At 61.0% G+C, this 19,487-nt stretch overlaps 1 protein-coding gene across 8 annotated transcripts in view; it reads left to right on the plus strand.

Moving 5' to 3' along the window:
• ANO1 (anoctamin 1) overlaps positions 1-19,487 on the plus strand; it is a 159,432-nt gene that overhangs the window by 96,397 nt on the left and 43,548 nt on the right. For 7 of the 8 annotated variants that reach the window (XM_047879411.1, XM_047879413.1, XM_047879410.1 and 4 more), the window contains 6 exons: positions 2,657-2,708; positions 5,921-5,986; positions 6,482-6,537; positions 9,725-9,766; positions 17,671-17,735; positions 18,384-18,518. In XM_047879411.1, coding sequence (XP_047735367.1) covers positions 2,657-2,708; positions 5,921-5,986; positions 6,482-6,537; positions 9,725-9,766; positions 17,671-17,735; positions 18,384-18,518 — 416 coding nt within the window. The remainder of the gene's footprint in view (positions 1-2,656; positions 2,709-5,920; positions 5,987-6,481; positions 6,538-9,724; positions 9,767-17,670; positions 17,736-18,383; positions 18,519-19,487) is intronic. The other variant, XM_047879408.1, reaches the window with a different exon arrangement.

Below are 19,487 nucleotides of genomic sequence, written 5' to 3' on the forward strand. Positions count from 1 at the left end.
CCTCCTCGGGAGGAGGAGAGCCTCTAGACCCCTCGGCGTCTCTCCCCCGCCTCCCTGCCCTTGCCCTTAGTGGAGATCGTGGGGCCCCAGGCCCGGAGGGTTCCAGGCAGGCAGTCCTAGCAGGAGCGATGGCAGGGGGGCAAAGCTGTGTGGGCCCGGGTAGATTGCGGGGGCTGTGCTAGAGGAATGCACTGCAGTTGGAGATCTGAGCAGGCCACCCTGCCCTCTTCAAGGTATCGGTTTAATGTTTATGCATCAGCCACCGGCTTGTCTGCCAGCCAGGCTGGGCCACGCGCGGCTCAGGACCCGACTTTCCTCTACACCAGAAACAAACCTTGCAGCCAGGCCACTGCCGCTGCCTCCCCTGCCCAGAAGGCCCAGCCTGGAGGGGAGACGTGCAGGGCTGGGGGGCGGGGGGAGCAGCCATTGGCCTTGAACAGATAACTGCCCCTTGCGGCCGCGTCCCCTGGCCAGCAGGTGGCCGGGCGCAGGACAGCGGTGCCGGTCGCGTTGGCGAGGGGGGCTCGGGAAGGCAGATCTGGGTGCCATCCGCCCTCGGTCCCCTCCGAGCCTCGTGACCTCAGGAGACACTGAGCCTGCGTCAGAACGAGGATGATTCTGGCTTCCTGCTCGAAGGGCGGTGGTTCACCTCCCCGCGGGGTGACCTGGGCACAGCGTGATTTTCACTCAGCGTGTTACTGATTGATCCTGGCAATGAAGTCTCATTACAATAAACGAGAAGGAACTCGTTTATGCAGGAATATCGGCCCTCTGGCGTAGCTGGGGGCCACCAAGTAGCCATCAGGGGTGCGTCTCCCTCCGACTTCGAGCACGGGAGAGGAGGAGGACCAGCCACGGTTCTTTGCCACCATGAAATGGGCGAGAGTTGGGACGACCAGCTAGGGAGACTGAGTCACGTGTCGGCTTCAGTTTGTGCGCGTGCCCCCGCCTTTTGCATGATCTGGGGTTGCCAGGATGCCCCAGAAGTACAGGGCAGGGTGCAAATTCGTGAATTCACACTGCTGAGGAAGGGGGAACATAGGTGAACGGAGAGCTCTAGACCCCATCTCATTAGGGGTCTCTGTAATAGAGCTCCGCCCCTGACCCCCCAGTCCATTTTACCTCCGGGCTGGGGGTGGCCTCTCCCAGAGACCTCGAAGGCCAGTTTGTAAACCACCAACCCCCAGAGAAAGTGGCAGTCCAGAACTTTGCCCTTGGTTAGTCCGGCCCCATGGTCTTTGAGACCTGACGGTCTCCAGCGTTGGGGGAAGGTCATTCTAGGCAAAGGTACGGCAGTCAACAGCCCCTCCCGCCTCCCCCCCACCCCCCGTGCTCCTGGCATCAGGGTCGCCCAGTGTGCACGTGGGTAGGAGTCAGGATCAGCAGGAAGGGCCGGACATGTCAATCTTGGGACTCGGGCTTTCAGCCTCTGGCACTAGGGAGCCACAGAAGGCTGCAGAGCAAGGTTTGGGTTGTGATCAGGTCTGTCCTTAGAAAGATGACAGCCAGTGGAGGCGGATGTGGTTATGAGGGCGGCCGTGACCCCAGATGGATGGGGAGGAGGTACTTAGGGGAGAATCGGCGAGGTCAGGACGGGGCCACCAGTTAGATTCGGGAGGTGACAGGGAGGGGCCACCTGACTGAGTGGTTCGTTCATGTATCCATGGGCGGTTGTGGGAGCACCTGGTGTGTGCCCAGCACCGGCGGGAGGAGAGAGGCGACAGGCACCTCTTTGGCAGGTGGTAGGGAGCACCCCGGGACAAGAGCAGAGTGAGGAGCCTCAGGTCTCCGGCCACAAGTGCTTCTGGCAGAAGGAACAGTGACAGCGAAGGGCCTGGGCCTCGGGAGAGGGTTTGCTGAGGCCAGGTTGCTGGGCCGGGGCTGGGACAGGTGGGGACGCAGGACAGGGGTGAACGGAGCAGGGCCTGGGGGCGGCCGGCAGCCGTGGGAGAGCCCTGTGCGCCCCCGCTCTCACTTCTGTGGCCTCGGGCCAGTCCTTTCAGCCCATTTTGCAGGTGGGGAAACTAAGGCACAGGGTGGTGAGGTAGCTTGCCCTTCACATCTACACGTGAAGCCAGGCCCAGACCCGGGCAGGCTCCCAAGCCTGGGCTCTCGAGGCCACCGGGTGAAGCCTTTCGTTAGTGAAGACGGCCCAGAGCTGGGCTGGTGCGGGACCTTCCAGGCGGCCTCCGCCAGGCACCCCACGCCCTGCTGCCTCGTGACGCACGGTGGCATGGAACCCCGAGACCCGCCCCCACCTCAGGCTTCTAGAAGATCCAGGGCTACACCCGGGAGGGGCGCTGTTGCTTGGGTCCCTGTGGCTCTGAATGCCAACTCCCTTCCCAGCCCAAAGGGAGGACGGCCCGTCCCCCAGGGCGCCGGGGACAACCCTCAACCCTGAACAGCACCACACAGCCGGTGCCCCCACGGAGGGAAGCGCGACACGGGACCCCTGGGTCACACGCATCCCTGAGAACGCCACGCTCTTGGTCCTGTTCTTGTGCACCTCACGAAGGCTGCCGTCTGTCCTCAGAGAGCCGTGGGGGGTCGTTGCCCGTAACGCTCGGCCACGTCCCTCTTGAGCCACCGCCTGGCAGGTTCTGCGTGCCGTTGCCGCCTGGATAACCGTCTGCCCCCCCTCTTGTCTCCGCAACAGGTCTACGAAATCCTGAAAAGAACGACATGTACCAAGGCCAAGTACAGCATGGGTGAGGACATTGCTGGGGCCTGAGCCCAGCGCTCCCCTCCCCGGGCTAATCTTGCCTCCATCGTCTCCGTGGGGGGCGGGCTGCCGGTTTGGGGGTTTTGAGCGTGTTTTGGTTTCAGCTGGTCTAACTGTTTCCGACGGGAGGGCCGCTCTGGGACCGCGGGGCCGCTTTACGGCCCGGTGCTCAGGATGCCTTCTCTCTGCCTGAGGCTTCCGCGGTGCCGTTCGGAGCCTCCCGCTGGCCTCTGGACGCGACAGGGGTGACCGAGGCCCTGTCCCCTGCTGTTGACCTTCACGGTCCAGCGGGAAGTAGGGTTCCGGCCGGGGGCGGAAGGCACGCCACCAGGGACCCGCATGGCCCCACACCAAGCCTCGCCAGAAGGCGCGTGCTTGACACACGCCCCAGGTTCCGAACCTGCCGCGGAACCAGCCCGGCTGGGCGCCTCGGGTGCCGGTTTATAGGACACCTCAAGCCACAGATGCAGACGTTTCCCGACCGAGGTGTGCAGAGTTGAACCCCCGGCCCTACCCAGCGCAGGCCCCTTGCTCGCAGCGGCAGGCTGAGGTCCCCAGAATGAGAGACTCGGGGCCAAGGAACGTCCCTGCCTAGCGCTCCCCCTTCTCCTTAAGCCCTCCTTCGCCCCGCTGAGAGCTGTGTGCACAACGCCCTCCAGGGGTACAGGGCGGTGCTGGCTGGCACAGAGCCTGTGGCAGGACGGGAACCCTCGCACGCGTGGCTTCCCGCAGAGGGGAGAGTACCGCCGGAAGCAAGCGGAGAGCAGGAGTGTGGGGGCTTGCTGGGGGACGGCCCAGGAGGCAGGGAGGGAAGGCTGGACCCTCCGGAGTCAGAGGGAGGGGAGGCTGGGCCCTCCGGAGTCAGAGGGAGGGGAGGCTGGGCCCTCCGGAGTCAGAGGGAGGGGAGGCTGGGCCCTCCAGGGTCAGAGGGAGGGGAGGCTGGGCCCTCCGGAGTCAGAGGGAGGGGAGGCTGGGCCCTCCGGAGTCAGAGGGAGGGGAGGCTGGGCCCTCCGGAGTCAGAGGGAGGGGAGGCTGGGCCCTCCGGAGTCAGAGGGAGGGGAGGCTGGGCCCTCCGGAGTCAGAGGGAGGGGAGGCTGGGCCCTCCAGGGTCAGAGGGAGGGGAGGCTGGGCCCTCCGGAGTCAGAGGGAGGGGAGGCTGGGCCCTCCGGAGTCAGAGGGAGGGGAGGCTGGGCCCTCCGGAGTCAGAGGGAGGGGAGGCTGGGCCCTCCGGAGTCAGAGGGAGGGGAGGCTGGGCCCTCCGGAGTCAGAGGGAGGGGAGGCTGGGCCCTCCGGAGTCAGAGGGAGGGGAGGCTGGGCCCTCCGGAGTCAGAGGGAGGGGAGGCTGGGCCCTCCGGAGTCAGAGGGAGGGGAGGCTGGGCCCTCCGGAGTCAGAGGGAGGGGAGGCTGGACCCTCGGGAGTCAGAGGGAGGGGAGGCTGGACCCTCGGGAGTCAGAGGGAGGGGAGGCTGGGCCCTCCGGAGTCAGAGGGAGGGGAGGCTGGGCCCTCCGGAGTCAGAGGGAGGGCAGGTTGGGCCCTCCGGAGTCAGAGGGAGGGGAGGCTGGGCCCTCCGGAGTCAGAGGGAGGGGAGGCTGGGCCCTCTGGAGTCAGAGGGAGGGGAGGCTGGGCCCTCCGGAGTCAGAGGGAGGGGAGGCTGGACCCTCGGGAGTCAGAGGGAGGGGAGGCTGGACCCTCGGGAGTCAGAGGGAGGGGAGGCTGGACCCTCGGGAGTCAGAGGGAGGGGAGGCTGGGCCCTCCGGGGTCAGAGGGAGGGGAGGCTGGGCCCTCCGGAGTCAGAGGGAGGGGAGGCTGGACCCTCTGGGCTGACATGTCCTGCTGGGATGCCCGATGGCCAGTCACAGGGACTCCTTCTGGGCCTGGAGTCTCTAAGCCCGTGTCCTAAGTCCGTGGGAGCGGAGGCCCCTTCGCGGGTCAAGGAGGAGCCCAGGAGACCTGTCTCCGGAGGCCCAGCCCACCTCAGGGGGAACAGGAGCTTCCAGGGTGGCCCGGGTCACCAAAAATGGGAGAAAGTGTGGCTGCCATCCCTGCATTGTGTCCCAGACCTCAGTCTGCCTGTCGGGTCCCTGTCGGGTCCCTTCCAGGACAAACCTGCATGGTTGCTATGAAGGTCTGTAAGCGGTCCCGGGTCTGGGGGCTTCTCAGCTGGAGTTGATCTCTGTTCTGGGTCTTCCCCGGGGTGGACGTCTCTGAGTGTTCCTGTCGGTTCTCTGGCAAACCCGGTGGCAAAGCAGATAGGTGAGGGGTCCCTGCTGCACCCCGTTTCACCTCGGTCCCTTGTCTGAAAGCCCTGCCGACCTCCGAGGTCACACATTCACCTTGCAGCGAGTACTGATGGGTTCTGTTGCCCTCGGGGGATTTACATTCTGGGGGACGAAATAGATAATAAATAATCAGAAAAGCCAGAACATCGTCTTGCTGCGGTCGGAAGGGATGCCAGGAGGATTTAGGACCAATGACCAGAAAGGCCTTTCTGATGAGGGGACATCTGAGCAGAGATCTGAAGAAAATGAGGGGTCCAGACAGAGGGAGCAGTCTGTGCAAAGGCCCTGTGGCAACGCCACGTTGAGAGTGTTCTAGGAACAGTAAAGAGCCAATGAACCTGAATCAGACCCACGTCCGCTTTTATTACAGATGAATTCTCACGCAGGTGGGCGTTAGCCGGAGGCTTCCGCCTCTCGCTGGCTTGGGTTTCCAAGCATCCCTCAGGTACCCCGAGCATTCCAGATCACTGACCGGAGAGGCGGTCTCTTTTTAAGTGGATTTCAGGAAGACACTTTCCCACCGTTTTCCCGTGCAGTGGTACAGGATGGGCCGGCCAGGCCACTGCAAACCCTGACCCACTGACCCCCTACAAAGCCCCTTCGGCCAGGCAGAGGGTTCTGTGACCAGGAAAGGGCTCCTGGAGACTCGCGTGGCGCGCTGGCCCCCGAGGATGTGCGCGAGATCAGAGTTCCGGCTCCCCGTGCGTGCGTGGCCGGCTCTGCCTTTCCGTCTCCAGGGGCGGGGTGCCGAATGCACACCTCCGGGCCCCGGGAGGTGCAGGTATGGCGACTCTCGTAACACGCCCAGCGCAGGGCCTGGGGCAGCCGTCGAGGCCCGGCCACCGCCCCACCGAGCGCTTTCTCCCCCAAATGCAGCTTTGGTCCTTTCATGTAACTAATAGCCCGATGTACAAACAGGGCAAGGAGAGGGAAGAAAGAAGGACTCTGCCCTTCTAAGTAAGAGGCGAAAATGTAGTAAATACGGTAAGTGCCTCCGCCCCCACGCGGGGCCCACAGGCCTCCCCTCCGGCTTCTCCCAATCAACCTAAAATCTAATTGCAAATTGTATGTGTGTTTCCTGACACCATCAATTTTCCCGTCCGTATTTTTCTCGTGATTCAGCTTTTCTAACCACTTACAATCCACCTTTCTTGTCTGTAGGCTGGCCCTCCAGCAGCTGTGGGTAGTTGGTGGATTGGCAGGTTCGGGGAACCTCCTTCCTCCCAGATGGAACTTTCTCTCGGGGTGTCCTCTCTGTCTTCCTAATTCTGCCGATAGAGCATGTTTTTTTTTTTTACCGTCTCCTGGTCGAACCCGGGGAGGAAACGCCAGAAAGGCGGCCTGGCTCTGGGCGGCCAGGTGCAGTGGGCTTTGAGAAAATTCTCGGCGACTGAGTCGGTCCTGGGACTGTTCTGTTTGCAAAGAGAGAAGCAGGAGACAGACCTGGTCCCTAATCCTCGCTCTGCCTTTGTCTTTAAGGTATCACCAGCCTGCTGGCCAATGGCGTTTACTCGGCCGCCTACCCCCTGCACGATGTAAGTAACCTTGACGGAGTTTGCCCCTGCGTCATTGGCCGCCCCGAATCCCCGCGGGCCACACCCCCGGGGAGCTCTAATTATCCTGCGGTCTTGGCTTCCTGCTTTGGCTCTCCTGTAAATGTCAGCGGCACGCAGCCCTTCCCTGCTCCCCTGGTGGGGGCCCTGCTGTTATACCCACCCCCCCCCCCCCAGCATCTCTTCTTGCAGAACGAGCCCACCGAGGCAGGGGCGTTTGTGGCCGACACCCTGTCCCAGTGGCCGGCTGGTCCTCGAGATGCTGCCCCTGCCTGGGTCTCCCCGGCCACCCCGCCCCCGCTCTGGCAGAACGACCCGGGCTCTGTGTGTGTCTGTTTCTGCAGAGCAAGTGGCCAGCTTCCTGAGCGGGATCTCCAAATCCCTCCGGTATCCCCCGACAAATATAGCCCATGGCCACGGCCGTGCACTGGCTTGGCTGGAGAGGGATGAGTCTCTTCTTGTTGTCTCTATGGAGACCGGGGCTAGGGTTCAGCAGGGTACTGGGAATGCACCGTGGGGCCCCAGCAGTGTGGGAACCCTGGACAGAGGGCCTCTGGAACTTTCCAGGCGTGCGTGGCTACGAGGACTGGGGGCCTCGAGGCGGGGCCCCCAGAGTCTCGTCCTGGCCGCTCTCTTCCGCAGCCCTGAGCGGAGGCGGCCCCTGTCCTCTCGCTGAGCCTCAGCGTCCCCATCTGCAAGTGGGAGTGGTTCCCAGCAGTGTCAGGGGGATCACAGAAGCGGAAGGGCTTCCAGTGAAACGCTGGATCCGAGAAACCCAATCTCCGCGACAGCAAAGGGCCGCCCCTCCCCCCCGCCCTGCCTGACCGCTGCCTCCAAGAGACACACAGCTGCCAGCCTCGCGTCACTCCCTGTGGGGAGGTGGGGTCACCTGAGCCGCTTTGTGCCTTCGGGGATGCTGTCCCTTCCGTCTGCAAGCTCTTCCTCAGCAGCCGCCCTCCCCGGGACAGACCATGCACCCAAAGCCTTCCTCTTCCCCCTCCTCCTGCCCCTGCCCCTGCCCCGTTGATGTCTCCCTGCTTCCCCCCATCCCCCTGGCTTCCAATGCTCCCCGTCCCCCAGAGACACCGCCGTCTGCCTGCTGGTCCTCGCCCACGGGTCTCAGGACAGGCGCAGCACTCGGCACCTAGGTGCTCACCGAGCGCCGTGTTGATTTGGGTCGCGTGGGTCGGTTGCCTTGGCCGGCGACCTGTTGCGTGTTTCAAGGGCAGGGCTCAGACCTCCCGGGTCCTGGCCGGTGGTCCTGGCTGAAGCGGCCTCGATCACCGTCCCCGTCAGTGGGTGCTCACCCCGCTGGCTCCCGGAATACGGCCCCGCCCCGCAGCCCTGCGCCAGTTCACAAACTGCTGGGCCCTTGATCTCACCCCTGCTGAGATGCCAGGGCCTGTTCTGGGCCATCCAGACCTGCTTGGAGTCAGCCCTCTAAGGCTGGAAAGGGAAAGGGGAGACGTCAACATTTCTGAGCGCCCGTTGTACGCAGAGAGCTGTGTTTAGTGGGAGCTCTGTCTCCTTTAATCTGGTGCAGACGTGGAGACTCGGGCTTAATGACGTGGTCCGGATCGCAGCAGCTTCTGCGGGGGGAGCTGGGCCCAACGTTGAACCTCACGCGGCAGTGGAGAGGCCCTCCGTGGGGGGCCCGCTCCTGCTTTACAGACGGGAAAACTGAGGCTGCAGTTGCCCAAGCAGCTTGCCCAGGGGCACACAGCCTCCAGCTCTACCCGCGGGGCTCTTTCCAGCCGGAGTAAGGACTCTGGGCGTCTTGAGGGACTACAGAATTTTACAGCCATGAATTTTCCCCACAGTTGGAGGGCACCCACCCCTGTAGGTACCACAGCTGATGTTGGAACGTTTGGGGACATAAATCACTCTGAACTGGTCCAAACGTACCCCGCATGCTCAAGCAGGGGGCGGGACCGTGAAGCCACACACCCAGGCTCAGGTGCCCGGCTCTTGGCCGCATGCTGGGTGGTCCTTGCTCCAACTCCGCCATCGTCCTGCGTCACGGCTTGCTGCCCTCAGTGCGTCGCCCGCGGCATCGCCACCCCCTTGCAGGGCCTCGTTTACCGTGCTCATTCGTTCATCCGGTCATTCATTCCACAAGAATACCCATCAGGCAAGGCGCTGGATGCCATGGCAACCAGAGAGCCACTGTGAGAATGGTGTGTGGAGTAGGGGTCTGCCCTGAGCGAGACCCTAAGGAGGGCTCCTGGAATTCGTGCATCAAATACAGGGACAGGACTAACATTTCAGGTGGCGGCTTGGCGGCCTCCCTCCTGGTTGGCACCTGTCACCCTCGAGGTCCCGAATAGATGAGATGCTGCTGGAGTGTGTGGCTGTCTGGGCCATGGAGAGAAACACCCAGAAAGCCTCCGGGGTTGGGCTGGGGTGGGGGAGGGTGCCCTGAAGACTCAGGGGGAAACATTAATGACACTGGTCTCAGGGCACCTCTGTTCAGAGAGCGTGAGACCAAGTGCTCCCTGCCTGGAGGGGCGGGAGGGTCACAGAAGGATCTGGTGAGTGCAGCAGGTACCCGGCAGACCTCCGGGAGGCCTCAGAGCTTCCTCCCGGCCATCTTCAAGTCCGCTTGGCCAGGCCAGCCCCGCGGGGGGCCACGCTCTCTCTGCTGCTTCCCCTGAGTCCCTGGTTCCAGCTGTTGATATGCTGGGCAGGCTTCTGACTTTCAGGTCCCCCCTCCCTTGCGTTGGATTTAAAGACTCGGAACCGGGTCCCAGCTTAGCAGTCTGTCCCGGAAAAGTCACCTTGCTTCCCTGAGCCTCAGCGTTACCACGTGTGAAATGGGAGTGTGGGGCTCACTGATCTGTCTTCAGTGACCGTGTAGCTTCCTGTCCTCCCAGCACCTGCAGGGCAAGGCACTGGGACTGTCCCGCCCACCCCCCACCCCACCCCCCAACGGCCACGCAAAGCCCCTTTCTTGCATGCTGCTGGTTCCTAGCAAGTGGCCCTGGGTCCTTTCCGGGACATGGCCTCTGTGACAGGGGGCGAGGGCAGGAGGGCTGCCCGGCGGAGGTGCTGGGCCAGGCCAGCCTCCCTCTCCTGCGATGCGCCGTCTGGCCTTCGCGTTTGGACGCGGATCTGCGCTACTCAAAAGCTGCATCTGGTGGCGAGAGTTCTCTTTCCTCCTTCTGAACAGGGAGACTACGAAGGTGAAAACGTGGAGTTCAACGACAGAAAAGTAAGTGGACGTGGAGCGGAGGCCGTGCTGCTCGGCCCTGGGGGCCCCGGGTGGGGCGGGGCTGCTCCGAGGCCCCCGCGGGAGCCCCCACGCCTGGGGGGAAGGCGCTGAACCCTGCCCGCTGCCTTGCTCCCCTCTCGCTGATGCTGACAAGTGTCCGGGGCGCGTTGCGGGGGTTGCATAAAGGCCAAGGGTGTGCTGTTCCACCTGGACCTTCCCCGCGGGCCCCCAAACCTGTATCTCACCCGGGTGTTCAGTCTGCCGCGCTCTCTGCGGACGCTGGGCCTGATCCCGCACGGCTCCTGGGTGAGGAAGTTTGGGCCCCGCTGTGGCCAGGCCCCCTCCGCACACCGGCGAGTCTGGTGGACGCGTTCAGCCGGTGTTTCTCAAGCTTATTCGGCCTGGAAGCCTTTCTCATGGAAAAGTTACTGTTCCTGGGGTTACACGTCGGGAGACACGGAGTATTCTTTTTATTCTTCAGTGTTCTCCCTGCTGCTCCCAGCCCAGGCTCCCTGCTTCCCCACACCCACCCCGCCCCACCCCACCCCCACCGTGGCCCTTTCTCTTCCATCCCCCATGCTCCGGAAGGTTCTTCCCAGACGTCCAGCGCCCAAACCCATGCCTGGCGTCCAGCCTCCTCCCCGTGTCCACCGCAGCCCCTCCCGGTTCCCAACCAAATGCAAACTTCATTCACCTCGGGGAACAGTCCTCGCCGGACCTGTGTTTGTCCCCCAAGAGCAGATCCTTCCGGAGGCAGTGGGTGGAGATACTTCCCTGAGAACCTCACAATGGTGGCCTTGTCCCAAGTCTCAGGCTGGGAACCTCAGTGCGAGGAATGTTCTCCATTGCTGCCTCCCTCCAGCCCCCCGTACATGTTTTTAAACCTTTGGTACTGGATACAACTTGCCCGCCCGGGAATCCAGCTGAAGATACTATCTGATTTAGCTCAAAAATTACATATTTGGTTATTTTTAGTGGGACATCTGGCATTTGTCTGTGACCCTGTGACTTGCAGAACTCCCCCATTCGATCCCGTTGGAGAAGCGCCGTCCCCTCCCCAGGCCTGCCTGGGCCAGCTCTGGCCTCAGAATCCACCCCCTTCATCTTTTTGTGCCCCTGGGTCACTTGTCTGATGCCCTTTCTCCACCTAGGGAAGCTTCCTCCTTGGGCCCCGGGGACCCCCTTCAGGCCCAATTCAGTCCTCCTGTGGCTTCTCCCCACTGCCTCCCTGTGCACCAGCCACGCTGGCCACCTCGCTAATCTGAGACTCCGCAGCCTGTGGCCACCTGGCACCAAAAGTGTCTCGTTCAGTTACCTACTCGGGAACTACTTGGCGTCACTGGGCACCAGGCCCAGCAAATACGATTCCAGGTTTGTTCAGATCTACCTGTTCCTTCTGCTTAGAATGCTGTCCACCCTCCACTCCCCTCGCCCCCACTGAATTTAGTGTCCCAGCAGTGAGTACCAGGCCCGGCCCATGGGGGTAGTCTGGGAGTATTGGATGGACGGATGATGGGTGGATGGGGGGGGGGTGAGTGGGTGGAGGGATGGAGGGATTGAGGGATGGGATGGATGATAGATGGATGGATGATGGGTAGTTGGATGGATGATGGATGGGATGGAGGGATGGGTGGATGATGGATGGATTGATGGATGATGGGTAGTTGGATGGATTATGGATGGGATGGAGGGATGGGTGGATGGATGGAGGGATGGATGGATGATGGATGGATGGATGATGGGTAGTTGGATAGATGATGGGTAGTTGGATGGATGGTGGATGGGATGGAGTGGCGGGTGGATGGATGGATGGATGGATGGATGGATGGATGGATAGATGGGTAGTTGGATGGATGATGGATGGGAGGGAGGGAGGGATGGATGGTTGCATGGGTAGTTGGATGGATGATGGATGGGATGGAGGGGTGGGTAGATGGATGATGGATGGATGGATGGATGGATGATGGATGGGTAGTTGGATGGATGATGGGAGGGAGGGAGGGAGGGAGGGAGGGATGATGGGTAGTTGGATGGATGATGGATGGGATGGAGGGGTGGGTAGATGGATGATGGATGGGATGGAGTGGCGGGTGGATGGATGATGGATGGATGGATGGATAGATGGGTAGTTGGATGGATGATGGATGGGAGGGAGGGATGGATGGATGATGGATGGATGGATGATGGGTAGTTGGATGGATGATGGATGGGATGGAGGGATGGGTGGATGGATGATGGGTAGTTGGATGGATGATGGATGGGATGGAGGGATGGATGGATGATGGATGGATGGATGATGGGTAGTTGGATGGATGATGGATGGGATGGAGGGATGGGTGGATGGATGGAGGGATGGATGGATGATGAATGATGGGTGGATGGATGATGGGTAGTTGGATGGATGATGGATGGGATGGAGGGATGGATGGATGATGGATGGGTGGATGATGGGTAGTTGGATGGATGATGGATGGGATGGGTGGATGGATGGATGACGGATGGATGGATGATGGGTAGTTGGATGGATGATGGATGGGATGGAGGGATGGGTGGATGGATGGAGGGATGGGTAGATGGATGATGGATGGGTGGATGATGGGTAGTTGGATGGATGATGGATGGATGGATGATGGATAGTTGGATGGATGATGGATGGGATGGAGGGATGGGTGGATGGATGGAGGGGTGGGTAGATGGATGATGGATGGGTGGATGATGGGTGGATGGATGGATGACAGATGGATGGATGATGGGTAGTTGGATGGATGATGGATGGGATGGAGGGATGGGTGGATGGATGGAGGGATGGGTAGATGGATGATGGATGGGTGGATGATGGGTAGTTGGATGGATGATGGATGGATGGATGATGGATAGTTGGATGGATGATGGATGGGATGGAGGGATGGGTGGATGGATGGAGGGGTGGGTAGATGGATGATGGATGGGTGGATGATGGGTGGATGGATGGATGACAGATGGATGGATGATGGGTAGTTGGATGGATGATGGATGGGATGGAGGGATGGGTGGATGGATGGAGGGATGGGTAGATGGATGATGGATGGGTGGATGATGGGTAGTTGGATGGATGATGGATGGATGGATGATGGGTAGTTGGATGGATGATGGATGGGATGGAGGGATGGGTGGATGGATGGAGGGGTGGGTAGATGGATGATGGATGGATGGATGATGGGTAGTTGGATGGATCATGGATGGATGGATGATGGGTAGTTTGATGGATTATGGATGGGATGGAGGGATGGGTGGATGGATGGAGGGATGGATGGATGATGGATGGATGGATGATGGGTAGTTGGATAGATGATGGGTAGTTGGATGGATGGTGGATGGGATGGAGTGGCGGGTGGATGGGTGGATGGATGGATGGATGGATGGATGGATGGATGGATAGATGGGTAGTTGGATAGATGATGGATGGGAGGGAGGGATGGATGGATGATGGATGGATGGATGATGGGTAGTTGGATGGATGATGGATGGGATGGAGGGATGGGTGGATGGATGATGGATGGGTAGTTGGATGGATGATGGATGGGATGGAGTGGCGGGTGGATGGATGATGGATGGATGGATGGATAGATGGGTAGTTGGATGGATGATGGATGGGATGGAGGGATGGATGGATGATGGATGGATGGATGATGGGTAGTTGGATGGATGATGGATGGGATGGAGGGATGGGTGGGTGGATGATGGGTAGTTGGATGGATGATGGATGGGATGGATGATGGGTAGTTGGATGGATGATGGGTGGTTGGATGGATGATGGATGGGATGCAGAGGTGGGTAGATGGATGATGGATGGATGGATGGATGGGTAGTTGGATGGATGATAGGAGGGAGGGAGGGATGGATGGGTGATGGGTAGTTGGATGGATGATGGATGGATGATGGATGATGGATGGGATGGAGGGATAGGTGGATGGATAGATGGATGATGGGTGGGATGGATGGAGAGATGGGTGGGTAGTTGGATGGATAGATGGATGATGAGTGGGGATGCTGGGTGGGTGGACAGGTGGAAGGGACGGAGGGTGGGGGGAATGTCCCAGATAAGTGTTTGGGTCCTAACTCAGAGCTTTGGAGAACTTCTCCTTCTTCCGTGTGGCTTCATTTTAAGCAAACTGGTTCTGAGTATGTTGCCTTTCCAGTGACAAAGTCTGTGGTTCCCCCATTATTGGTCCCATCAGTGTCAATAGCCCCAAGTGCCTGACCCAAGATACCTCACAGGATGGAAAGGGGGTTGCAGTCTAGCTAAGGCCATTTTTCTGTGCTGAGCTGGAGGAGCAGGGGCACAGTAGGGATGTTTGAGCAGGAGGCAGGCTAGACCCAAGGCTGAGCACGGCTATAACTGTCAGCTTGATCCTCAGGGCCCTTGGGAGCGAGCGTTCCTTCATCCGGGGACACGGGGCAGGGCAGTTGCTCCAGATGTCAACTGAGTTGTCGCCATCCCTGTGCTGGACTGAGAGCCACAGGACCCTGACCTATTATTCCCTCTTTCCTTCCCTCCCTTCTTCCTTCCTTCCCCAGTTACTTACTAGGACCCTGTTATCTGCCCCAGGCCCTGTTAGAGGCTCTGGGGATAACATGAACCAGACAAACCTGGCCTTCCTGGGCCTTCATGCTAGAGGGAGACAGCAAGGGACAAATTAAGGACAGCGTTAGTGCCCTAACGGGCCTGCCCAGCCACATGGGCCCAGGAGGGAGGTCTGAGCAGGAGAGATGCCAGCGGGTTGAGCCGGGCTCCTTCTGAGGCCCGGGCTCTGGGAGGCTCTTAGGTCACTGTGACTGGGCCCACCAGCCCCCAGCCGGTGGACCCCAGGGCCCTGACACCTCCCACCCTGCTCGCAAGGCTGAGGTGCACCCTTGGAGCTCTGCCAACCGTGACAGGGAAATCTCGAGTTCGATTTCTCTACGCTGACAGCGGCAGGGTGATTGATATTCTTTTCTTGGCAGGAAGAGAGTCACGTGGAGGTAAAGTGGTCACGTAGGAAGCCACCGTGTGCCACACATACCAGTGAAGGGTGGCCGGCCTGCTGCAGGCTGGTTTCACTGGGCAGGCCAGGGAGCATGGGGACCGGTGTGACGTGGCCGGCCATGCCTTTGAGAGGGCCTTCCATCCCCTGGCAAAATCCTCGTCCCTCTCTCCTCCCTCTGGCCCCATCTCTGGTGCGCCTCCCAGCCTGCGTGTGGCCCGCGGCGGCAGCTTGATCTCGGCTCGGGGAGGAAGCCACCCGGGTCACTGGTGGTCGCTTCGCTTCTCCGGAGGTGCCCCGCACCCTCGTCAAAGTTGGCGCTTTGCAGGGTGAAACTGGGGGGCCTTCGCGTTCTTTTCTGCATACCTGGGCCTGCTGAGACACGGAAGGCCCCAGCTCTAGGCCTAAGCCGGTGGGGATCCCCCCAGACCAGGGAGGAAGGAGAGCCTGCCACGCACTCAGAGGGGAGTGTCTGTCCCGGACAGGGCTCAGAGGGGAGGGGGCCCCACCTGGCGCTCGGGACTCAGACTCAGTGCCCAGGACGCCCACCAGGGGCCCAGCAGAGCCCGCATCTCGGCACAGGAGTGGGGCTTCTAGCTCTTGGGGGGGCCCCATGCACCCCAGTTCCGTAGGGGGCTGCAGAGGCCGCCCACCAGCCGGCCCGGCCCCTAGTCCTCCAGAACGTGGACCCGGCTGAACACAGAGATCAGAGCAGGCAAAACCCAGGATTCTGACAGCGAGGTTTGCTTGTACTTCCTTGAGGATGCATTTTGCTTCTCTGGTACTTGCCTCCCCGCTCTGAAGAGAGGACTTATGTTCTCCCCTGAGTCCTGTTCCTCAGAGCTGCAAAGGATCCCGAGGACATGGAGAGTTGGAGGGTCATTTCTAGGGACCGCTGACTCCCTGGTCCGTGGAAACAGGACCCCTCCCGGCGAACCGTTTGCACATGGTTGGTTTCCAGAGAATTACTTGAAGATGTCTCGTGCACGTAAAGGTCATGTCTGTCCGCTCCGGCCTGTGGGGCAGTGGGGGCAGGCGTATCCGTCAGGGCTGGCCACCGACAGCAGAACCCCAGACGTTCATGGCCTCCCGGTTCTGGAGGCTGGAGGTCCCAAGATCCTGGGGTCAGCCGGGCCGAGTTCAGGGGAGGGCCCTCTTCCTGGCTCGCGGCCGGCTGCTGTCTCACAATGTTCTCCACGCGGACGTGGTGAAAGAAAGCTCTTGTGTCTCTCTCTCTTTTTTTAAGTTTATTCATTTTGAGAGAGAGAAAGTGTGAGTGAGGGAGGGGCAGGGAGCGAGGGAGACAGAAAACCCCAAGCACTGTCGGCGCCGAGCCCCACTCGGGGCTCGAACACGAAACCGCGAGATCTTGACCTGAGCCGAAACCAAGAGTCGGACGCTTCACCGACGGAGCCACCCAGGCACCCCTCTCGTGTCTCTTTTTAGAAGGACACCGGTCCCTTCAGATCAGACCCCCACCCGCACAATGTCGTTTAACCAGAATCACTTCCGCAAAATCCCCATCTCCAAATACAGGCACAGTGGGATTAAGGCTTCGACATGACCAATTGGGGCGGGGAGGGTGGGGGGACACCCATGCGGTCCATAGGACGGCGTGTTTGTGGTGGGGACGTGGCGTAGTGTGCTTCCCAGGGACCAGCGCACGATGTGAGTCTGGGAAACCCGCCCCCAAAATGTTAAACTTAAGTGTTGAGAGATTGGAGAAGGTCACAAGGCAAGCCGTGTGGCACGGAAGGGAGCAGGGGGCCCCTGGGGCCGTGCTCACACCTGCCTCCCTCCTCCTTCCTGCCTGGTGCCAGCCGAGGCAGGCGGCCCCACGCAGAGGGTCCTGGCCGTGTGACTTCGGCTCCGCATTAAGGTTGGAAAAGCATCGATTAGCCACAGGAGTGGGGTTGCTTTTTTAAAACCTGCAGCCCTAACCTGGTGTCTTTCCTAGGACGCTCTCTACGTGTTCATACAAGCTCATTACCATCCCTGCCCAAAGCCCGGGGGGGCAACGGGGTGTGTGCTGATTTTCACGAAGCCATGTTAATCAGACAGCCCATCTCGGGAGACGAACGTCGAGCTCTCTTTGCATCCCGTGAGGTTTTTAAAAATCTTGCCACCGGTATTTCTCGGCTCCCAGAGCCTGGTGGTTTCTGTGCTTTATGAACAATGACATGGTGTCTGACTGGGACAACCAAGAACCCTGAAGGGAAAAGCCTCACAGCATTGGGCTGTTTTAGATCAATTCCGGATCAAATCATGTAGAGTCAGGGTTCCATAGGGATTCTAGAAGCTTCTCTCCCGTCCTCACCCGCACTTAAAGAAGTAGCCCGTTCTTGCTGAGGAGCACCCCCCCCCAAGCTGGGGGTCCCCGGGGGGCTCAGTCAGTTAAGCGTCCGACTTCGGCTCAGGTCATGATCTCACGGTTCGTGAGTTCGAGCCCCGTGTCGGGCTCTGTGCTGACAGCTCAGAGCCCGGAGCCTGCTTCGGATTCTGTGTCTCCCCCTCTCTCTTCCCCTCCCCTGGTCGCGCTCTGTGTCTCTCTGTCTCTCGATACCAAATAAATGTTAAAAAAAAAAAAAAAGAAGAAGAAGAAGAAATTAAAAAGGAGGCCCCTACCGGCCTCCCCTGCCAGCTCAGCTCCCACGGCGGTGGGTTCTTTGAGACCCTCGTGGGAGCCGAAGGGTTTCTGTGGGTCTCCCCTGCCAGAACGGGAGCCCCGGGGCTCAGGGCTGTGTCCGCCGTGCTCCCCTCCGAAAGCCCAGTGCCCAGCACCGTGCCCGGCATGTGGCCGGCTCTCGAGGGGTTTTGTTGAACGAATGGACAGTGCACCGTAAGCCAAGACTAGGAAGCAAAGCTGCTTTCCACTGGTCCTCACTGCCTGCTCTCCCCCAGCTCCTGTACCAAGAGTGGGCGAGTTACGGGGTCTTTTACAAGTACCAGCCCATCGACCTGGTCAGGTGAGAGGGGGTCGCCGGGTGCGAGCAGGCCCGGCTGCTCGGAAGGAGGCGGTGGGAGGCGAGTCCCTGGTGGGCAGCCCGTCGGCTGAGCATCCCTGTGCGTTTTCACCGCACTGACTGTTCCGCACCCGGGAGCCTGTCTGAACTTGAGCTTGGGCAGGGGGCCCGAGGTCCCCCACGGGCCCACAGATTCTTTTCCGTCCTGTTCACCCCCTCCTCCCCAACCCGCAGCCCGGGCCCCACCCCGCTGAGTGGTGAGGCTTCTTGAGTCTGTGGGTCGGGAGGAAGACGAGAGCCGTCCGCTCTCCCGGGGCGGGAAGGGGAGTGGACTAGGCGACGGATGTCCTGTGGGGACTTGGAGACGGGAGTCCAGCCCGTCAAAACTCATGTAAGCCCCTCCAGGCGCCAGAGACCCTTAATACGTCCTCTTGGCGTCTTGCGCTCACGCTGACCGGGACCTGGGACAGCCCCCGGGTAGCCCCCCGCCGCCCGCCCCCCCGCCAGCAGCACCCCACCTTCCCAGGGCCCCCACCCACCCTCCGAGTCCTGCTCGGGAGAAGCCGGGGCCCCGGTTGGAGCCGCTCCTTTGCGGGGCGGGCAGGGGTGTGGGGCGAGCGCAAGCCGGTCTCTGTTTGCCCCACGGCGCAGGAAGTACTTTGGGGAGAAGATCGGCCTGTACTTTGCCTGGCTGGGCGTGTACACCCAGATGCTCATCCCCGCGTCCGTGGTGGGGATCATCGTCTTCCTGTACGGATGTGCCACCGTCGATGAGAACATCCCCAGGTAGGCGGGCGCCACACCCCTCGTCCTGGCACTCGGCCCCCCAGGAAGCCGCGGCCGTGGGTTCGAGCGCTGAGCGCGGGTGTCCTTTCCGAGCACAGACGCCCTGGGAGGCACTCTCCCGTCCGGAGGAAGACGTCCCTGAGCATCCGACTCCTTCTCGTCCTTGGGAGGGTTGTTCCCCCGCTTTGAGCTTTCAGTCCCTATGTGATGAGAACATCCGCTGCCTCCCGGTGAGCTCCGGGAAGGAAGGGGACAAACCACCCTGCCTGGGCTCAGCCCCCGGGTCCCTCTCTTCTTGGTTCCAGCTTCCCTTGTCCCCGGGGCTCTGGGACGTGGCGCAGGGGCAGACCCAGGTCTTTGAGCTCAGAGCTGACGTTCCCGCTGCCGTCCCCCGACGGGCACGTCAGGCATGGGGAGCTCGTGGAAGAAGGCCGGGGTCCCCGAGGCGGCCTGGCCTGGTGCCGGGGTGTGGCTCTCCCCACATGGCAGCCAGAACATGAGTCAAGTGGAGGGAGCCTGGAGGCCGCTTCTCAGTGCACAAGGAGTCTCTCTGGTCCTTCCCGACTGTTTCCTCGGCTCGCTAACACGGAGCCGGAGGGAACTGGGTTGCATGCGCAGAACAAGCCCCTGCCTCCGTCAGCGACCCTGCCGGGGTCGCCCACTGGCCCCCCCTTCCGCGAGCTTGCAGTCCCTCGGGGAAGGTCCTAGAACATCACTTGCTTTGGCTGTATTTCTTACGACCCAGCCCGGTGTCTCCAAAGCAGGGCTGTGGCTTGGAAAATTCGTCTGTAGTTCCCGTCACTGAAGATCCAATGAGTCTCTACCTGGCCAAGAAAGTGGCTCATTACGACTCAGCAGTGCAGAAAGGCCATATCCGGCAAATTTTTGTATAAATGGTGCTTTGATACATGAGTAACACCTAAAGTATTCCACCCACCCGGAATCAAAACGGTAAAGGAATCTGGCTTA

This window comes from Prionailurus viverrinus, chromosome D1, assembly GCF_022837055.1.
Source record: "Prionailurus viverrinus isolate Anna chromosome D1, UM_Priviv_1.0, whole genome shotgun sequence".
NCBI lineage: Eukaryota > Metazoa > Chordata > Mammalia > Carnivora > Felidae > Prionailurus > Prionailurus viverrinus.